This window comes from Callospermophilus lateralis, chromosome 11 (genome assembly GCF_048772815.1).
Source record: "Callospermophilus lateralis isolate mCalLat2 chromosome 11, mCalLat2.hap1, whole genome shotgun sequence".
In the NCBI taxonomy this organism is placed as follows: Eukaryota; Metazoa; Chordata; class Mammalia; order Rodentia; family Sciuridae; genus Callospermophilus; species Callospermophilus lateralis.
Window position 1 is genome coordinate 107,906,592 of NC_135315.1, and position 18,013 is coordinate 107,924,604.

The 18,013-nt window shown below is 32.6% G+C and overlaps 1 protein-coding gene across 1 annotated transcript in view; it reads left to right on the forward strand.

Moving 5' to 3' along the window:
- The window catches only part of LOC143410748 (roundabout homolog 2-like), a 72,964-nt gene that overhangs the window by 20,723 nt on the left and 34,228 nt on the right, over positions 1-18,013 (forward strand). Inside the window, 2 exon segments of the mRNA XM_076871495.1 lie at positions 8,323-8,583; positions 11,794-11,999. Of these exon segments, the coding sequence (XP_076727610.1) occupies positions 8,323-8,583; positions 11,794-11,999 (467 nt within the window).

Here is an 18,013-nt window from a genome sequence, read left to right on the forward strand (position 1 = left end):
GTCCTCTGTAAGCTTAAGTGTTAATTGATTTTGAACACAGACACAGATAATTTTTTATTTGAAAGAAAAAAAACAGGTCAAAAGAATATATTCTCTTTTTCTGTATGAATAAATCCTATGTCTTCCTTATAATTCCTAGGTCACTGTTTATTTTGACTAGACCTTTATGTAACCTAAAATAGAGAATACAGACAGTTTTTCTTTGCATAAATTTTCTTTACTTAGAAATATATATATATATATATATATATATATATATATATATATATATATATATCAGTTTATTTGAATGATAGATTTAAATCTTGTCTTGGTTCAAAAAAATATTATATGTATGTACTTATCATTTATTCTATCTGCTTTCTAAATCTTCTGAGGTTCCCAGAGTACTTTTCATAACTGTTTTCTATGTCATAGCTTTTGTTTTCTTTCAAAAATATTATTTTCCTATATATATATATATATATATATATATATATATATATACACACATCTGTATAGATATAACATGAATTATATATATAAATATATATACACACACACATAGTATGTATACATGTACACACATCACACACATACACACACACACACACACACACACACACACTCATCACATATTTTTTGTATGTTTTTTTCTCCCTCCAAAGGACTTTATTTATTTCTCTGGGATTATAGTGCCCATATATGTTCATATTATTATCATTTATATATTTTAGAAATATATTGACCTATGAAATAGGCAGCTAAGGGTACATGCTTTCTTTCCGTAACTTAAAAAAATTAAATTTTTTATATGAAATTAATTTACCTCAAGGTATAAATGTGTTAGTCTCACATGAATTGTGAGCAAAGAAATAGCAGACCTATAAGGGCTGAAGGTGTAGCTCAGTGTTGGAGCTCTTGCTTAGCCTGTGTGAGGCCCTGGGTTCAATCCCCAGCACTGCAAAAGAAAAGGAAGAGCAAAGATACATATTCCATAAGAAAAGATTATCACACAGAATTTTACAGTCTGCATTTTTAACAGAATCATCACAAAATGAGGGAATGAAATTTAAAAGATGAATATGAAGAGAAAGCAATGCTATTAAAACTTTATAAGCATAAAATTGAAAACACAAATCACACAAAAATTATGGGTAATTTGGAATTCTTTCTATTTTCTTTTTTTGTTGAGTCTACTTGAAATATATGTACAATATAATAAGGCCAGTTACTCATTAAAATAAAATTAATTCCATCAAAGTGAGTACTAAACTTATCACTTGATTTGTTTTATCTAGCAGTAGAATTGGAAATACTAATTTGATAATGAAATAACATATGCTATTGCAGACTTTTATCTTTTGACAAAATCATTTTCAGAATATCAAGATATAAAGCAAAAACTTATTTCTTAAGGGGATTTTAATTTGTTTAAATATTCATCCAAAATATATGATATTAAAAAATCCCTTTTTAAAGATTTCTATAATATCAACTTGATTTTTTAAATAGGTAAATTATATTTGTTGACCATATACATGTATATGTATATATCTACATGCATGTGTATATGTATTCATATGTATATTTGAAGTCTATTTAGGATGTATTTTAGTCCTTATTTACCTTTGAATTTTTATCACTTTACCTAGTATTTGCTGAAAAAAAGTCATTCTTGCTCAAAGTAATGGTTAGGTCTTAAACAGTTAATAATACTAACCACAGAATTAGATTTACTTCTATTTTAGGTGTTTTTTTCAAAGAATATTGTAGGTTTTATTTCAATTGTTTGTGATGAAAACATATTTAAAGTCAATGCAAAAAGAACAAATTAAACTTACTAAGCTGAGGCTGATATTGTTCCTTTGCATATAATCTTTACATTTTGGTGTTTTCTAATGTGCAAACCTCACACTACCAAAAAGGAAATATTATTAGACTCAGGTTGTAGTCTGCTATTCATGAAATTAACGTTGACTATTTCACAGATGAGAACTTCTATAGAATCTTTTTATATTTTAGTGTGAAAACTTCATAATTTAGGCTTGAGGTTTTCTTCATATTCAAAGTAGAGAAACTTTAGAATTAATTTTTTGCTTTTGATAATTTTTACTTCTATCCATGAAGGATTCTGCAGTTATACTACTTACAGAGATATAGAGATTATGACACTTTTATTTCTAACATCCTAATAGATAATTTAATCCACAAATATTTCTATCAAGTATAATAAGTGCTAAGCATTGTACTTGGAAGAGACATAGGAGACACAAGATAAATGTACAATTACTAGGGAAAACTGACCTGTGACCCAGAGGGGAAGATAGAAAGCACATTCTAGATAGTAACCCCCTTCACAACACTTATCCATCTCCATCTCTCTGTCTCTCTGTCTCTGTCTTTTTCTCTCTGACACACACGATTTTGTACAATGAGCTCTTGGGGAATTTTGTATACAAAATAATAATTTGTCTACCCCAAGGAATAATCATAGATGCCAGGTAAGCAGGTAAGTCTTCAAAAAGCTGATAGCTGGAGAATATTGCCGTGAATCTTGAATCATTTCTTCATAAAGAACATTGCCAAGTTGGGTGGTTGTTAGATGCCAGATATAGAGCAAAAAGTAAGGACAAAGGAGAACAAGAAATAAGTCTCTGATCTAATGGATCTTATGTACTAGAAATAGGTCATTAATCAATAGCTGCATTGAAACAATACTAAGGTCACTATTTGAACAAATGGAAGGAAATTTCTGTGGGGAAAGAAAAAATTAAAATTAATACTATGTGTGATGAGAAAATGAGAGTAGAAATAGCTCCATTGGTCTTCCTTTGGAAACCCTGCCCTATTCTAGTTAGAGGTATCTGCTTTTCTCTTAGTTGCCCCTATTCAGTACCACCCGCTTCCATGCCCTACCCTCAGCACTTTATTTTAATTACTTGTCTGCATCCTTCAGCAATTGGTGGCTTCTGTATGTGGTTTTATGAGCTTTAACCTACATTTTGTATGACAACATCTGACATGGAGTCTTAGTTTTCATCTTGAATCCTTAATGCCATAGGAAAATTCTGATTTTTGAATACAGATGATGGATTGGAGAACATGATGCTGAAGGACATGAGATTGCAGGTGGATCACATACAAGATATCATAGCATATGATCTAGAAATCATATGATATAAAAATGCTAAGGCAGTAAAATAAGAGGATGAAAGTGGGTAGGTGCGAAAGGAGTAGATTTAGGCACAATTCCTAGCTGATAAAAACTGTGATCTGGAAAGTATAGTCTCTAGTTTTTGTTACAATTTTTAGTATAATTTCTAAGTGTTTAGAAATCAGCAATTTTCTTTCTAAGCATTTCTTGGACCAGTCTTTCCTTACAATACTAAATACCAAAAGTTATCAAAGCATTTTCCAAATAACAAAATATTTAATTGTTAATTCAATAATATGGTAACAATGCTAAATGTTCTCTCTCATCAATATGCATCTTCAGTTAGACAAAATAGTGTTAAAATGTATTAGTTCTTCACTATAAATATATACATTTTATTATAGTCATGATGCTAGGAAGCATTGAATAGTAATTAAGTATAAAACTGGTGCTTTGCTTTGTTATTGCAATTAGAGATTGGCAAGCTTTTGCTAGTGTTGAACTTCATTGTATTTTTTATTAGTAATTTGATATTTGTATTTGGCCTTTAACAAGTTAGTTCACATGCGGCATTGATTTGCCATCATCTTTATCATTATTCATCAGTCAAGACATAACATGACGCCTCATATTTCACTGACAGAATGTCAAAAGAACAAGCACTTCCCTAGGAAAGGTTGGCCAGAAGAACTATGGTTTGGCATTAGGAGAATTTTTATTCATTTTAATGTTACACAAGAAAAAGATGAAATTCTATCTCTCAAATAAGATGTGTATTATAAAATGTGAAGGAAACTATCAAAACAGATTTACATTTTTATAGACTTCATAGGCACATCTGTAGTCTTTTCATCCTTCCTTAGTAGCTGCATGAACTAAGCCTAAAATATATGTTCCTCTGGAATGGATCAAGACTTGACTATTTCAGAGATGATGAACAATTCTTCGCCATTTTGATTTGCACTATATCCCAGATTCCTTTCCTCTATTCTTTCATATTTTTCTTCTTTGAATATTCTTTCCTTCTTTGTTTATTTATCTAATGTTGGTACAAATCACTTTGAATCCATGGACTGTTCCCAGCTTTGCTTATATACTGCATGTAGACTTATATACAGAGTTGGTATATTAAAGTTCTAGAGTAACTTTGAAAAAGGACATAGAAGAATTGGTGATAAAATGTATAGTATGTTTGTGAGATAGGTGATGAAATATGTGTTAGTCATTTAATACACAGTGCAATGCATTTACATAGTATTAAAAATAATGCTTTAATGGTTAGACACTTCTTTGCCTGATATTATTTGAATAATAAAAATGAATCTAATACAACTTACTACCATGTTTTTTTTTTGTTACCTTAACACATGTGATGCATATACCATACACTTTTCCTTTCTCTTATGTTCATTTTGTGTTTTCATTCCATAGGTATATCTCTAGTAGATTATTGAAAGTAAGAACAGTTTACTATTTATGGACTACACAAATTTTAGGAGATAACTGGCTAATTTCATTTGAAAGATTAAGTATATAGTTTTTTATTTAAAAGTATAATATATATGGGAATAAACCAATGTAAGAAAGTGCAATTATGACTTTCTGACACAAAAATAAATGTGCTCTTTTCTACTGAATTTTACAAAGTAAATGTAAATTTAATTGATGAACTACAATGGTAAACACATTCTATACTGAAAAAGGACAATTATTTTATGATTAGCTTTCTTGTATATTTTTTTGTTTGAGTTAATAATATGATATTTAAAGTTAAGTAAGAAAATAAACCTAAGCATTTTTATTAATTAATCAAATTGTGTGTTTTCATTTCAAATCAGTAAATATGCTTATAACCTACTATTTTTAAGGTATACTGTTAGGGGCAACAGAACAAGAACAGTTCCGTGTTATAACTCTAAGGTAGCTTAAATCCACTTGAGAAAAAGATACCATAAACATGTGAAAAGTAAATACAAAAATAATTTAAAGTGTTAAAAGAGTCCAACATTGGAAAGAACATTAGATGGTGCATAATCAATTTTCAAATAAATGTAGAAAAAATATTGTCAGCACCAGTTAAGAAGAGTAGTTTAGCAATGCTAGTTGGCCTCATCAAGGAAATCTTTATAAAGATATGAGATTTCACCTATAGCTTGAGGATTTATCAGATTAAGATAGGTAAATTTGGAGGCATCCAGTTTATTTGAATAACTTGGATTCTATAAACAAACCTACCAGAAAAGTACGTAGACAAGAGGAGACAAACCAATTTAGTTTGAGCAGAAGATTCATGTTGAGAAACTATAAAACCTATCCTAAAGGTAGACTAAAGATTAAATATATTTAATAAACAGAATAGATAAGAGAAATAAAATTGGTAGACCATTCTCATATTTTCATAGAAAAAAAATGTAAGTGGTGCTCTGCTTCACCTGTGCCCATTTTTTTTCTTTCTTTGGAAGATATTGCCATTTAGGAAACTATCTGAATTGTTCCAAAACCATTTCCCTTCCACATATGTCACTTAAAATTTTCTCTTTTTAGTGATCACTGTAGCCTTGATCAACCCCAAAACAATATTAGGCCTTCCAAATCAATTCTATAGTACCCTGTATTTTTAATAATTTACTTAATATCAATCTACTGAATTGTATGCTATATGAAATAAAGTCAGGACCCTAACACATAACTGTTGGGAAAAAAGGATGATAAATTTGGGGTTACTTTAAAAAGAGATTTTAGTTTTATAGACCAGTTTTTGGTTCACAAGAAAATGAAGAAAAGCATAGTGATTTATCCCAACTTTCACATATGCATAATCTCCTATCATCTCTCACCAAGCTGGTGCAATTATTCTAGTTGATGAACTTGCATTGGCACATCATTATCTCCCAGAATGCATCATTTCCCACAGGGTTTACTTATCATGTGGTACATTTTGTGGTTTGGACAGATTCAGGTTGACATGTATCTACCATTATTGTATCATACAAAATATCTTCACTGTTCCAAAATCCACTTTGCTTTTTGCCCATCTCTCACTCCCCAGAGTCTGGCACTACTGATGTTTTTACTCTTTTCATGGTTTTGCCATTTCTAGAATGTTCTGGAATTGGAAATATACAATCTATACCCTTTGTATATTGACTTCTTTCACTTACCAAGGTGCATTTATGTTTTCTCCATGTCTTTTTATGACTTGAAGCCCAATTCTTTTAAACATTGAATAATATTCCATTGTCTGGATGTATCTGTTTATTTATTCAACTTCTGGGGATATCTTAGCTACTTCCAAATTTTGGCAATTATAAATAAAACTGCTATACATGTCCACATGCAGGTTTTTATGATATATTCAGTTTTTAACAAAATGATTAAAATGTTACTCAAGTGAAGATATTCAACTTACAGTGGATCTATATGAGTTACAGTTTTTTTTTATAAGGGAGATCAAGACTAGTTATGCATAGCTGTGATATGGATAGTTAATTCTAATTTTAGGTACTAAGCACTAGCAATGGAGAAGAGTATTAAATAGTTCTTGGACTTAAGGATCTCACAGAATAATAGGACAAAAGAGACAGAGACAAATAATCCCAATATAACATGGGTAGTTCCACAATGTAGGTATTATAAAATTCTAATCAGTTGTATATGGAAATGGTAGAGAAGGTTCCACAAAACTAACCACCTTTGAGGTGACCAGGAACCCACAGGCAGATAGATGATTTGAGAACAGTCATACGCAGACCCAGAGTTTAGGAAAAATTAGAAAATAGGCTGATGTTGGGGAAATAGTGAGAAACAGGGCTAAAATAACAGATTAATCCATTGGGGAAGGATCTTTTAAGCCAGCTAATGAGTTTTGACTTTTCTCATATTAGTTATGATCGTAAGTGTAGGTGTGATGTGAATTAACATCCTGTTGCCTGCATTAAAGATAGGGTGGAAAAGAAGAAAAGAGAATCAGAAAGCTACTGAACTATTTTATAGAAGGTGACTGATCAATAATTATGGAAGAGGAGATGTAGGAGGCAGATTCAGGAGATATTTAAGATGTTGAATTAAGAAAACAATTAAATCCTTTATTATTCTTATCTTATACTTAAAAATCTATAAAAAAGTATATTAGGACTTATTTGATTTCTGAAAACATTAGGGTTACAGAAAAAGTATAAGTAGAAATTCTGCTTATTTTGTACCACAACAAAAACATATTCCTGGTCATATTACGGTCATATTCCTGGACCATAATCCCGTTTCTAGATGTAATTTGAACATGAAATATAAGTATTTAAAATAATTGTATTTTGTGCACTTAAAATATGTCAATGAAGTTTATTTCATATTAAATATTTTACTACAATAAAACAATTTTTAAAAAATATATATTTTGTAGGGCAAGGTTTTGAACTTCTGTTTTCTGGTTTGAATTTAACACTCAATGTAAGAAGAAGCATTTGATTTTACTGATAAAAATAAGGGAAATAAACTAATATTGAGTATAATTTGTGTCATGAAGTCTTATGACTGGAATATCAAATAGAAAGGTTGTCATAAGTCTAGAATAAAAGCAAATCAAGGGGCTGGGGATGTGGCTCAAGTGGTAGCGCCCCCGTCTGGCATGCGTGCGGCCCGGGTTCGATCCTCAGCACCACATACAAACAAAGATGTTGTGTCTGCCAAAAACTAAGAAATAAAATATTAAAATTCTCTCTCTCTCTCTCTCTCTCTCTCTCTCTCTCTCTCTCTCTCTCCTCACTCTCTCTTTAAAAAAAAGCAAATCAAGTTCTCTGATACTTCTTATATGGTCAGTCAGCTCTATTGATGTATTCTGCTGGTACATAAGAGAAGGAAGCAGTTAAGTCTACAAGCACTAAATTCATTAATTGTCTTTAATTAGCAATTTGGTGTTTCCACATGAGTAACTTTGTTGGGAAGTTATTGCTTTTTGTAACTGTGGGGTAACAATTAGCGAAAAAGATCTTTAAATAATAAATTGAGATACTGAGATAACAGTTGTAATTACAATTTCAAATTAGGTGATTTACTATAGTAGCATTGACAATGTGATCAGGATGAAGTAAACTGAGAGAACATTTTAGACACCGTGTGGTTGCTGTTTATTGTCAGTGTAGCCATTTTTGTTTGTCTATTAATGTGCATTTTTCCTCATCTAATTTCAGCTATGACAGTGATAGTTGGTGCCCACCATTACCAGTACAAACATACTTACACCAGGGTATGGAACATGAACTGGAAGAAGATGATGATCGGGTCCCAACTCCACCTGTTTGAGGCGTGGCTTCCTCTCCTGCTATCTCTTTTGGACAACAGTCTACTGCCACTCTTACTCCATCTCCACGGGTAGAGATGCAACCCATGCTGCAGGCTCACCTGGATGAACTGACAAGGGCATATCAGTTTGATATAGCAAAACAAACATGGTAAATATATTCACTGAGTCAAGGGATCCATGTTTTCTGCACATGGAAATGCCCTTTTATATAAATTCACAAGACATATTCATAAAACTATACACATGGGGACAAAATTTTGATTTTGTATACTCGTTAATCATTTAGAAAATGATTTAACTACTACAGAAATGTTAATTTGACCAAAGTCGCATAGCTAGTTGGAGACTAAGCTAGAGCAAGAATTCAGGTCTGCTGAAATTCAGTCTAAAGTCCTATTTGGCTACAGTGGAATCTTCTAATTTACAACTGATTTAGCTTCAATTAGCTTATCCTTGAACTCACTTTTAATGCCATGATGAAGGACTCCTTTTGGATTCTTCAAAATGCCTGTGATTAATTCTGCATGTGGTTGTGAATATGTAAATCCAAGCTTCTGCAAATCACTTATGGTCAGTGTCAGTTATTAAAAGACCCTCTTTGGGCAGAATTAAACAAATCAGAAAAATAACAAATGTACTAACAGAAAATGCATTTTTTAAAATCATAAAGAATAGATTAAAAACCCAAATTTCATTTTTTTTCTTTTGGTACCAAGGATTGAACCCAGGGTCACTTAACCACTAAACCACATGCTCAGCTGCCCCCCTCACCCACACCTCAGACAGGTTGTCTCTAAGTTTCTTAGGGCCTCACTAAATTGGTGTCTTTGAATTTGTGATCCTCCTGCCTCAGCTTTCTGAACCACTGGGATTACAAGCCTGTGCCACCACACCAGGATCTATAGTTTTTTCTTCTAATTATTAAAAAACTTTCATAAATTATAGATGCAATTCATATAGGTATCTTGTACAAATATGGTAGATCATAATTTTATAGGGTTGGTTGTTTTTTCCAATGCTTTTCTCTCAGATAGTGATATATAGGCCTGCACCCTTGAAAACAAAATCTCTGTGACATTCTTTGAATTATGTTCTCTTGATTTATACCCTGTGCTTGAAATCATGGTAGCTTTTTTAAAAGATAATATTATCTTTCTTTTTATGGGAGGGTAATTCTAGCTACTAGAGTAAGTTGATTATGAGATGACTCTTATTCTCAGTGTTAATTGACTATTTTTAAAATATAACAGCTATATTAAAATATAACATAGTTAACTATACATACAAAGAGATTCTCAAACAGGTATGTCACTTAAAGCTGTATAAACATGCTCTTTCCTTAGGATAAGAGGGTCTTGAACATTTTCTCATTTTTTCTAACGATTAAAGACAACCTCCTGTTACACATAATTATTTTATGATACATCACTGGTTAAAATGAAGCCAATTACTTAAAGAGTGATAGGATTCTCTCAAGGTTAACTGGTGAAATCACAACTTTAAGTCATTTGAAGCAGAGACTTTGGCTCAGGGGTTCTCAAATTTGTGTGTGTTTTGAAATCATATGGAGAACTTTAAAATATATTGGTCCTAAGTCCCACCTCTAGGCAGATTCTGATTCCATACTCTGAGCTTTGACTGAGGACAGCCCAAGTTGGGGCAGTTACCATGGAGGTGAACCTGCTTCCTATCTGCATAACTATGGGCAACTTGCTTACCACTTGCATGCTATAGTTAATGTGTTTAAAATGATGTCAGAAATAATAGCTCATGTATAAAATGAAAGGACAGTCCTCACACCACTCTAATTTCTGATAAAAAATACAAATATCAGGGTCCTGAGACCACACTGAAATTCAAGAATTCACTAGAAGAATTTATAGAAATCTATTATTCTCAAAGACATAGTTAACTTCTGTAAAAACATATAAAGTCAGCAAAGAGAAGAGTTATGAGGCAGAGTCTAGAAAAATCCCCAAAGCAGAGCTTCTTGTTGTTTCTTCCAATTGGAGTCAAGGACAGCACTACTTTCCCTTAAGTGTGACGATACACAGGGGATATTGCCAGACTTGGAAATGAGTTTCAAAAGACAACAGTAAAAGAACATAACACTTACTCTTTAGTCTTGCTTAAATAGAAGGGGTATTTAAGATACTTTTGAATGACAGCAATGAAAAGACTCTGTTAAAACTTGTAGTACATTTGCTTTTAAATTACATTAAGAAACAACATTGCTGACGGCTGCAGTGGCGCACACCTATAATCCTAGTAGCTCTGGAGGCTGAGGTAGGAGGATTTTGAGTTCAGAGCCAGCCTCAGCAATGGTGAGGCATTAATCAACTCAGTGAGACCCTGTCTGTAAATAAAATACAAAATAGGGCTGGGGATGTGGCTCAGTGATTGTGCATCCCTGGGTTCAATCTTGGTACTTCCCCCAAAAAAGAAAGGAAGGAAGAAAGGAAGGAAGGAAGGAAGGAAGGAAGGAAGGGACGGAGGAAGGGAGGAAGGAAGAAAGGAAAGAAGAAAGAAAATAACATTGCAGTGCTTTTGCTTAGCATTTTGTAGGTGTCCAGTTGCACATTATTTAGCCACCTTATTTGATAAATTTAAGTTTTACTTGAATATGTTTCAAAACTGTGATGGTAATTATAAGATTCTATTTATCTAATGAAGGTTGAGATTAAAATTATTTACTCATTGCAACGGGTTTATCTAACACATCTTTTGTTCTAAACACAGAATACTAGGGTGAATTGTTTCTGCCTTGGAGAAGTTCAAGATTTTGGTGGCTGAGATAGATGCACAACTAGGTAGATAGAGCAGAAGATACTTGCCCTAACTAGGGCAAATGAAAATACTACTCAGCCTGCTCTGAGAGGGTCATGCAAAAAGAAATCCTCCTAAGTCCAGAAATGTGTTGAAGATGGAAGAGAAGGAACATTAGGCATTCCAGTGACATCTTAAGTGCTAGCAGGCCGCATGGGTGGGTTACACAAAAACTGGAAACAAAATAATATGTATCTGTATATATGTATGGGTATATATATTATTTTTTGAAAAGGTAAATTTAAATAGTCTTGTGACAAGTATTTTCATTCTGTTTTTGATGACTTATGTATACAAAATATATGTTTATATCACTGGAATAATTCTTAAATTTATGTGGTTGTTGGTAAGGCATATGCCCAGAGACCTATTGTCTCTATTGATGTGTATGTAATAAAGCATTGTAAACTCCAAAATTATTAATGCAAAAGAAGAATACTGTTACCATAGCATGCCATTTAATTCTTATTACAATGTTTTTGAATGTTAATGGACTGCTTTTCCCATTTTATTGTTTCCATTTGAATTCTAGGCACATTCAAAGCAATAATCCACCCCCACAGCCCCCAGTTCCACCATTAGGTTATGTGTCAGGAGCCTTGATTTCTGACTTGGAAACAGATGTTCCAGATGATGATGCTGATGATGAAGAGGAAGCTTTAGAAATCCCCAGGCTCCTGAGAGTACTAGACCAGACACCCGGATCCAGTATGGACAATATAGACAGTTCTGTGACAGGTAATGGAACTGATTTAATATGAATAACTGACCTATTTGCAATATTGAAATGCATCAAAAATCAAGTACTTTCTTACTTTCTTATGTAAGATTTATTCCACTCCATCTATTTCTGTAACATTTTAAATATGTTAATGTTAAACACAAAATTCAAAAAGGATTTGGAAATACTTTTGCTTTGCTGCAAAAATGATAAGAAAATTCATGAATTTTAAAAAGCTTTAAAGACATGAAAGAAAACTCAATTATAGTCATGGCTTTAATGAAAAGTTCACTGTGCTAGGGAACCAAGTCTATTACATAAAAAAAATAAATAAATAAAAAACTTTTAGAAATGATATATTTTGTATATCAGGAGGAACATACAAAATGAATGCAATCTTAAAATGCTTCTTGATATTTCACACTATAAAACCATTCACTGATGAAAATAAGCAAGTCTTCAGAAAAAGACTCTTCAGTTGCACAAGGTATTATTTTTAGAGTGGAAAATGCATAGTGAGATAAACCATGCATTTATGCATTTTATAGTGTAGAATCCAACAACTTCCCCTCTTCCAAGAAGTATATTTATTTTGACTTACTTACTCCTCTGGCTTCTGCTTGCCTTGTTCACCAAGTGAAAGACTTCAGTTGGTACCCTCCTCTGATGATTCCAGGACTGATGTGTAACCTATGTCCAAAAATTTCAATTGGAAATTTTAAAATCTTAATATGTACACAATATATATGGTGAAAAGTAAAAATTCAGTATTTCTGTTCACATAGTTATACATTCTTTGATACACAGGCACACACACAAAAAATGCCTTTTACAAAATTATGAAGACCTAGCTACTCCATACTAAGCCTGGTCTTTGCATTTCTTTAGGATTTCTAAGGAAACTACACATATCTGTATTTTCCTGGATGACAACTTTCATCCTAGAAAGCATCTTATCACAGTCTTAATTTACTTTTAATCCAACAGTTTCCGAATTCCACAGACTTTGTGTTCCATATTAGTTCTGCAAACACAAATGGAAACTGGTTTAGTGCTGAGAAAACATAAGTGCCTTCACTTTTCCTGTACAGCCCTCTCTGCATGAGGAAGTGCATGATGCATGAGTCCACTATTCAGTTTTCCTTCTTGCTTGATGGATGGTCAGCTTGCCAGTCAAATTAAGATTTAAGAACTGCAGATATACTGGTGTGATTTGAAACCCAGATCCAACCCACAGTGACAGAGCAAAAGTTAAAATCTTTGAATTCAGAGAGCTGACTTATTAGGGCACTATTATGTTAAGCCTCTTTGCCTGAATTTCTAGCATAATCTCCTTAAGGGTAAAATTCTGCATATTTTTGCATATTTCACTAATGATACTGAACTCTTTTTTTCCTTTAGGAATGCAGTAAAAATGTGCAATAATGATGAAAAAAAGTCAGCTATGCTGATGTAGTTCTTTTATTAAATACTATAATTAGAAAGATGATAAATGTATCTATAAATTGGGAGAACACCACCCTGCACTTTTACATACACACCTGTCAGGAACAAGTAAGGATGTCTAAAGTAGTCCACTGGTTAAGATGTCAAGTTTAAACATCTTAAGTAACCTGCATTTCTCCTGTTGGTAATATAATGTTAATTCCAAATGAAGCTCTTATTGCTAAGAAAAGAAAGTCTAAATTTCCCTACTTGAATTCACTGCTTAATTACTTCTGAATATAGAAACCTCAGGGTGTTTAGGCATGAATTCCACAATGCACTTATCCTATGAATAATACATCTCCTTAGCAGAAGTTGTACTTTACACTTAAGCAACTTAAGCACCTCCCCCATACACATTTTTTTTGTCTTTCCATGCACCAATGACTTTGAGGAGAAAGTTTGATCAAAGATTTGATTTGCCTTCCAGGGTGTGTTGTGTGTCTATGTGTATGTGTGTAGGAAGTGTGAATGAGTATATGTAGGTATTAGTGTGGCCATAGGGGATGTGAGTATTAGTGTATGTACATATGTAGGGTGTAGAGTGCATGAGTATAAATGTGTGTGAGAACAAGGAAGATTGAAAGTGCATATACAGTGTGAGTGTGAATGGGGTGTGCACATCTATACAGGGTATGTGCATGTATTACACAGTTTTCAATTCTATACAGTTTGTGAACATGTGTGTAAAGTGTATGGTATACATGTGTGTATGAAAGACAAGGCACAATGTGTGTGGAATATGTGTGAGTCTATGTAGCGAGTGAATGTATTTGTGTGTGAGGGAGAGCAACTAGGATGTACATGTAATTGTGTGTGTACACATGCCTGTACATATGCTCAGGTGGATGTTTATGTGGACCAAATGTAATCAAAACCAACGTGCTAATGAATATTGTTCTAATGATGTTCTTAGGTTTTGTTCAGCTATAAGGCTACTTTAATAGTGCTAATAGAGATAGGCCATAATACACATACTCCTTCAATGAGCTTTGGAGACTAGAGGACTCTGAACTTACCGTCAGTTTCTTAGAGTTCTAAACTCGCCTGTGGTGTAAATTAATCTTTACTTTCTACTGAAATTCCCTTATATTGTCATTTTCATGAAGCAAATGACCATTTTTATTAAATAGAACTAACAATTTCCATTCCTGGAGACTCTAAAGCCATCCAGAATGGATATAACACTGGGTAACACAGTAACACTGGGTGGGCTGAAAGTCTTTATGTAAAATTTCAAATTTTACTTGGCTGAATTGTACTCCCAACTGCCAGCATAGGGAATACCAGCCACTAACAGTCTACAGAGCTTTATTCTGTAAATATATATATATATATATATATATATATATATATATATATATATATATATATATATATACATTAACTCCAAATATTTTCATAGCAAGTATGTAGTTTGTGAATGGCTACTTAAATCTTGAAATGATCATCAAGAATGAAAAAGAACAAAAAGAAACGAAAATATCAATAATTCCACATCCCATGATCTTAGTAATGGTAATATGTATTTGCAAGTCTCCTGTTTCATGTATTTATTCCCTAAACAAACATTTATTTTAAGCCCATGACTTCTAGTCACTTGAATAAACATTTAGATTTAATAATAGCAACAACCAAACAGCAATAATAATAATAAAGTAGAAAACCTAGCTCCTAGTCAATGCATGATACCCTTCTAAGCAGTGGCTTGTTTTTTCCTATGGCTGGCTGAGCTAAGAATGGATTTAAATGTTAGAGTTTGTAAAGAAACAAGATGTAAGTATGAAATCAGAACTAAAGAATGCATGACAGAACTATAGAATGGAGAAGCCTAAATTATTTGGTTTCTTACATTTGTAGAAAGAACTCCCTGCCCTGATGTAAAGTTTTACCATCTACTAACTCATTTAATCCTCATAACCTCATTATTATTGTTGTTGTTCTCATTTTATAGCTAAAGAAATTGAGTCACAGAAGGATTTACATCCTTTTTGAAGGTTATCTACCAGATAAGTGGCAGAAGAATGAACAAAATCAATCAGTTTTACTTTAAAGATAAATTACTATGATCTCTGCCCTGGAAATGCCCAGTTCATTCTAATCCTCAGAATTAGCATATTGAAGAGGAAAATAATGTTCTGGTTTTTTTTTACTTCTCTCTCTCTCTCTCTGTGTGTGTGTGTGTGTGTGTGTGTGTGTGTGTGTGTGTGTTGAGAGGAATAAGTATGTATTTATAAAAATAAAATATGCATTTTATCACTGGAAACGTTAATCCTTTCCCACAATGTGCTTAATTTTGATAAAAATATTGAATTTGATATGACTTTTATTATTTATTCTTCTCATATGTATCTCTGTGTGCAGTTACCTTTTTCTAATAAAATTAAAATCCATTAGCTCTTTTGGAAGGAATATTATTTTTATAATTTTTATTTTAATTTGTGCTTAATACTATTTGGTTGTAATAATGTACATTTTTTTAAGTTTCATACCATCACACTGCATTTGGGACTAAGCAATGTCTATGCAACATTGTCTTGGGAAATATGGACTGTTTCTTCCTCAGTGTTCAACTTGTCAGCTTTGCTCTCTGAGTACCAGGGAGGGGCAAGATTTCAAGATTTCTTTCTCTAACTTCCAAAAGGTGGTGGGAGTCAAGGATAAGTGTTTCCTGAATTTAATGACACCACCATGAAAACAAACCAAGGCAAGAGGAGAGTGGGAGAGGACAATGTCCTGAACATGTAGTCAAGATTCTAACTGCCTCACTGATTACAAAAAGACCCAGATTGAGTGTTGTAAAGTGAAACGAATAAAATTTTCCTTGCCTGTTGGATCCCACATGAACACTACAGCTGAAAGGAAATTGTGGCCCTGTATTTTCCACTTTATATCTTTGGAGGTTTTTACTGGAACTCTCATACCAGATGAGTATGAAAGTAATAAAACCAGACATCCTCACCATCTGACCTGAGCACACAGCTTTTGGGTCCTTGGACTCGGGAAAGTTTGATCTGACAGATGGTGAAGCCTAATGGCCTAACAATTTCTCTCCCTCACACACAAATACACTCACTCCCTACTCAGACTCACACACACTCCACACACTTGCCACACTTTGCTTCTGCTACAAAAGCATAGTAATTGAGTATTAAGGCAAATTCCAGGAATAATGCTAAAATTAAGGAAATCATTATCTGATGTCTTTAAAAAGAAATTAAATATATACTTTGGAATTTAATGGATAAGAAAAGTGCATATTTTATGCACAATATTTTGAGATGAGTTAACAAGTATTATATGAACCAAGGGAAGAGATTTTTTAATTGCTTATTTTGCTTTTCCTATATGACACATTTCTCTCCCTTCCTCCCTCCCTCTCTCCCACTCCCTCCCACATTCACCCATGCCTTTCTCTCTCTGGAATATAGGTGGGACTATTGTATATTCAGACATTTGAGTGTAAAAAGAATTTCCAGAGACTTGAAATATTTCTCTGCCTCTAAACAGAAGTCAATATTTGGATTGATTTGATCAAAGACATTTAGAGTTGAAGATTTTACTTAGCAGGTAATTAGGCAATGAGAACTTCATAGAAAAAATTTCAGGATTAAATATTGGCTCAAAAAATGGGGGAACATTAGTTTTTGTATCTCATAAAAATGGTAATGCAACAATTATCAGGGTCATATTAGAAAGCACAGACTTTACTCTAGCTTAATGGATCTAAGGATAAGCATTTATCAGCAAGGAAGGATTTAGCATATAACGACATGTAAATGAATTGATGACTGATCATAAATTAATTTTAGTGCTGAAGATGTAATAGAGACACAGCAAGATGCCACTTTATCATGGTATTTTATGTTCAATAACATTTGAGCAACAACTTAATGTCCTGTGTGCATTTTTTCTTTAACAACTTGAATACATTTGAGATATTTTTTGACCTTTCAGTAATTTTAAAGCTGAGAAATTTGGAAAGATTGAGAACATAAACACAAATAAATTTCTCTATAGGACATAAATTCATTTTTCATTAAGTGTTTAAGTATGTATTGATTATGTTTGGGGCTATAATGTGTCAAATGAATACAAATCTCATATAATTTGTAAGAATCTCTGGCTGAACTCCTTTTACCTGGTGTTCACTTTTATTTTCATGTTTATGCTTACATTTAAAAAAAAAAAACTGTTACCACTAAATGACTTCCTTTTTAATTGATGAGTTACTCTTTTTTGTTTTCTTTCAATTACTGTCTTTTTTCCTCCCCCTTTTCTCTTCCTCCTCAAGGATTTCTACCCTTCTCCTCCTTCTTTCCCTCCTCTCTTTAATAATTGTTTGCCTGAATCTTCAGATCATTCTTGATGTTCAAATCAAAAGTAAGAGGAAAAATTGTAATGACTGAGAGGTAAAATCAATAAATGTTAAAAATTTTAACGATTTTATGGTAGGAACTTTAACATATGTTATAGACCTTTTTGTTCATACAATATAACTAAACTGCTTTAAAATTGTCCTACGAAGGTACTAATTCTATGTATC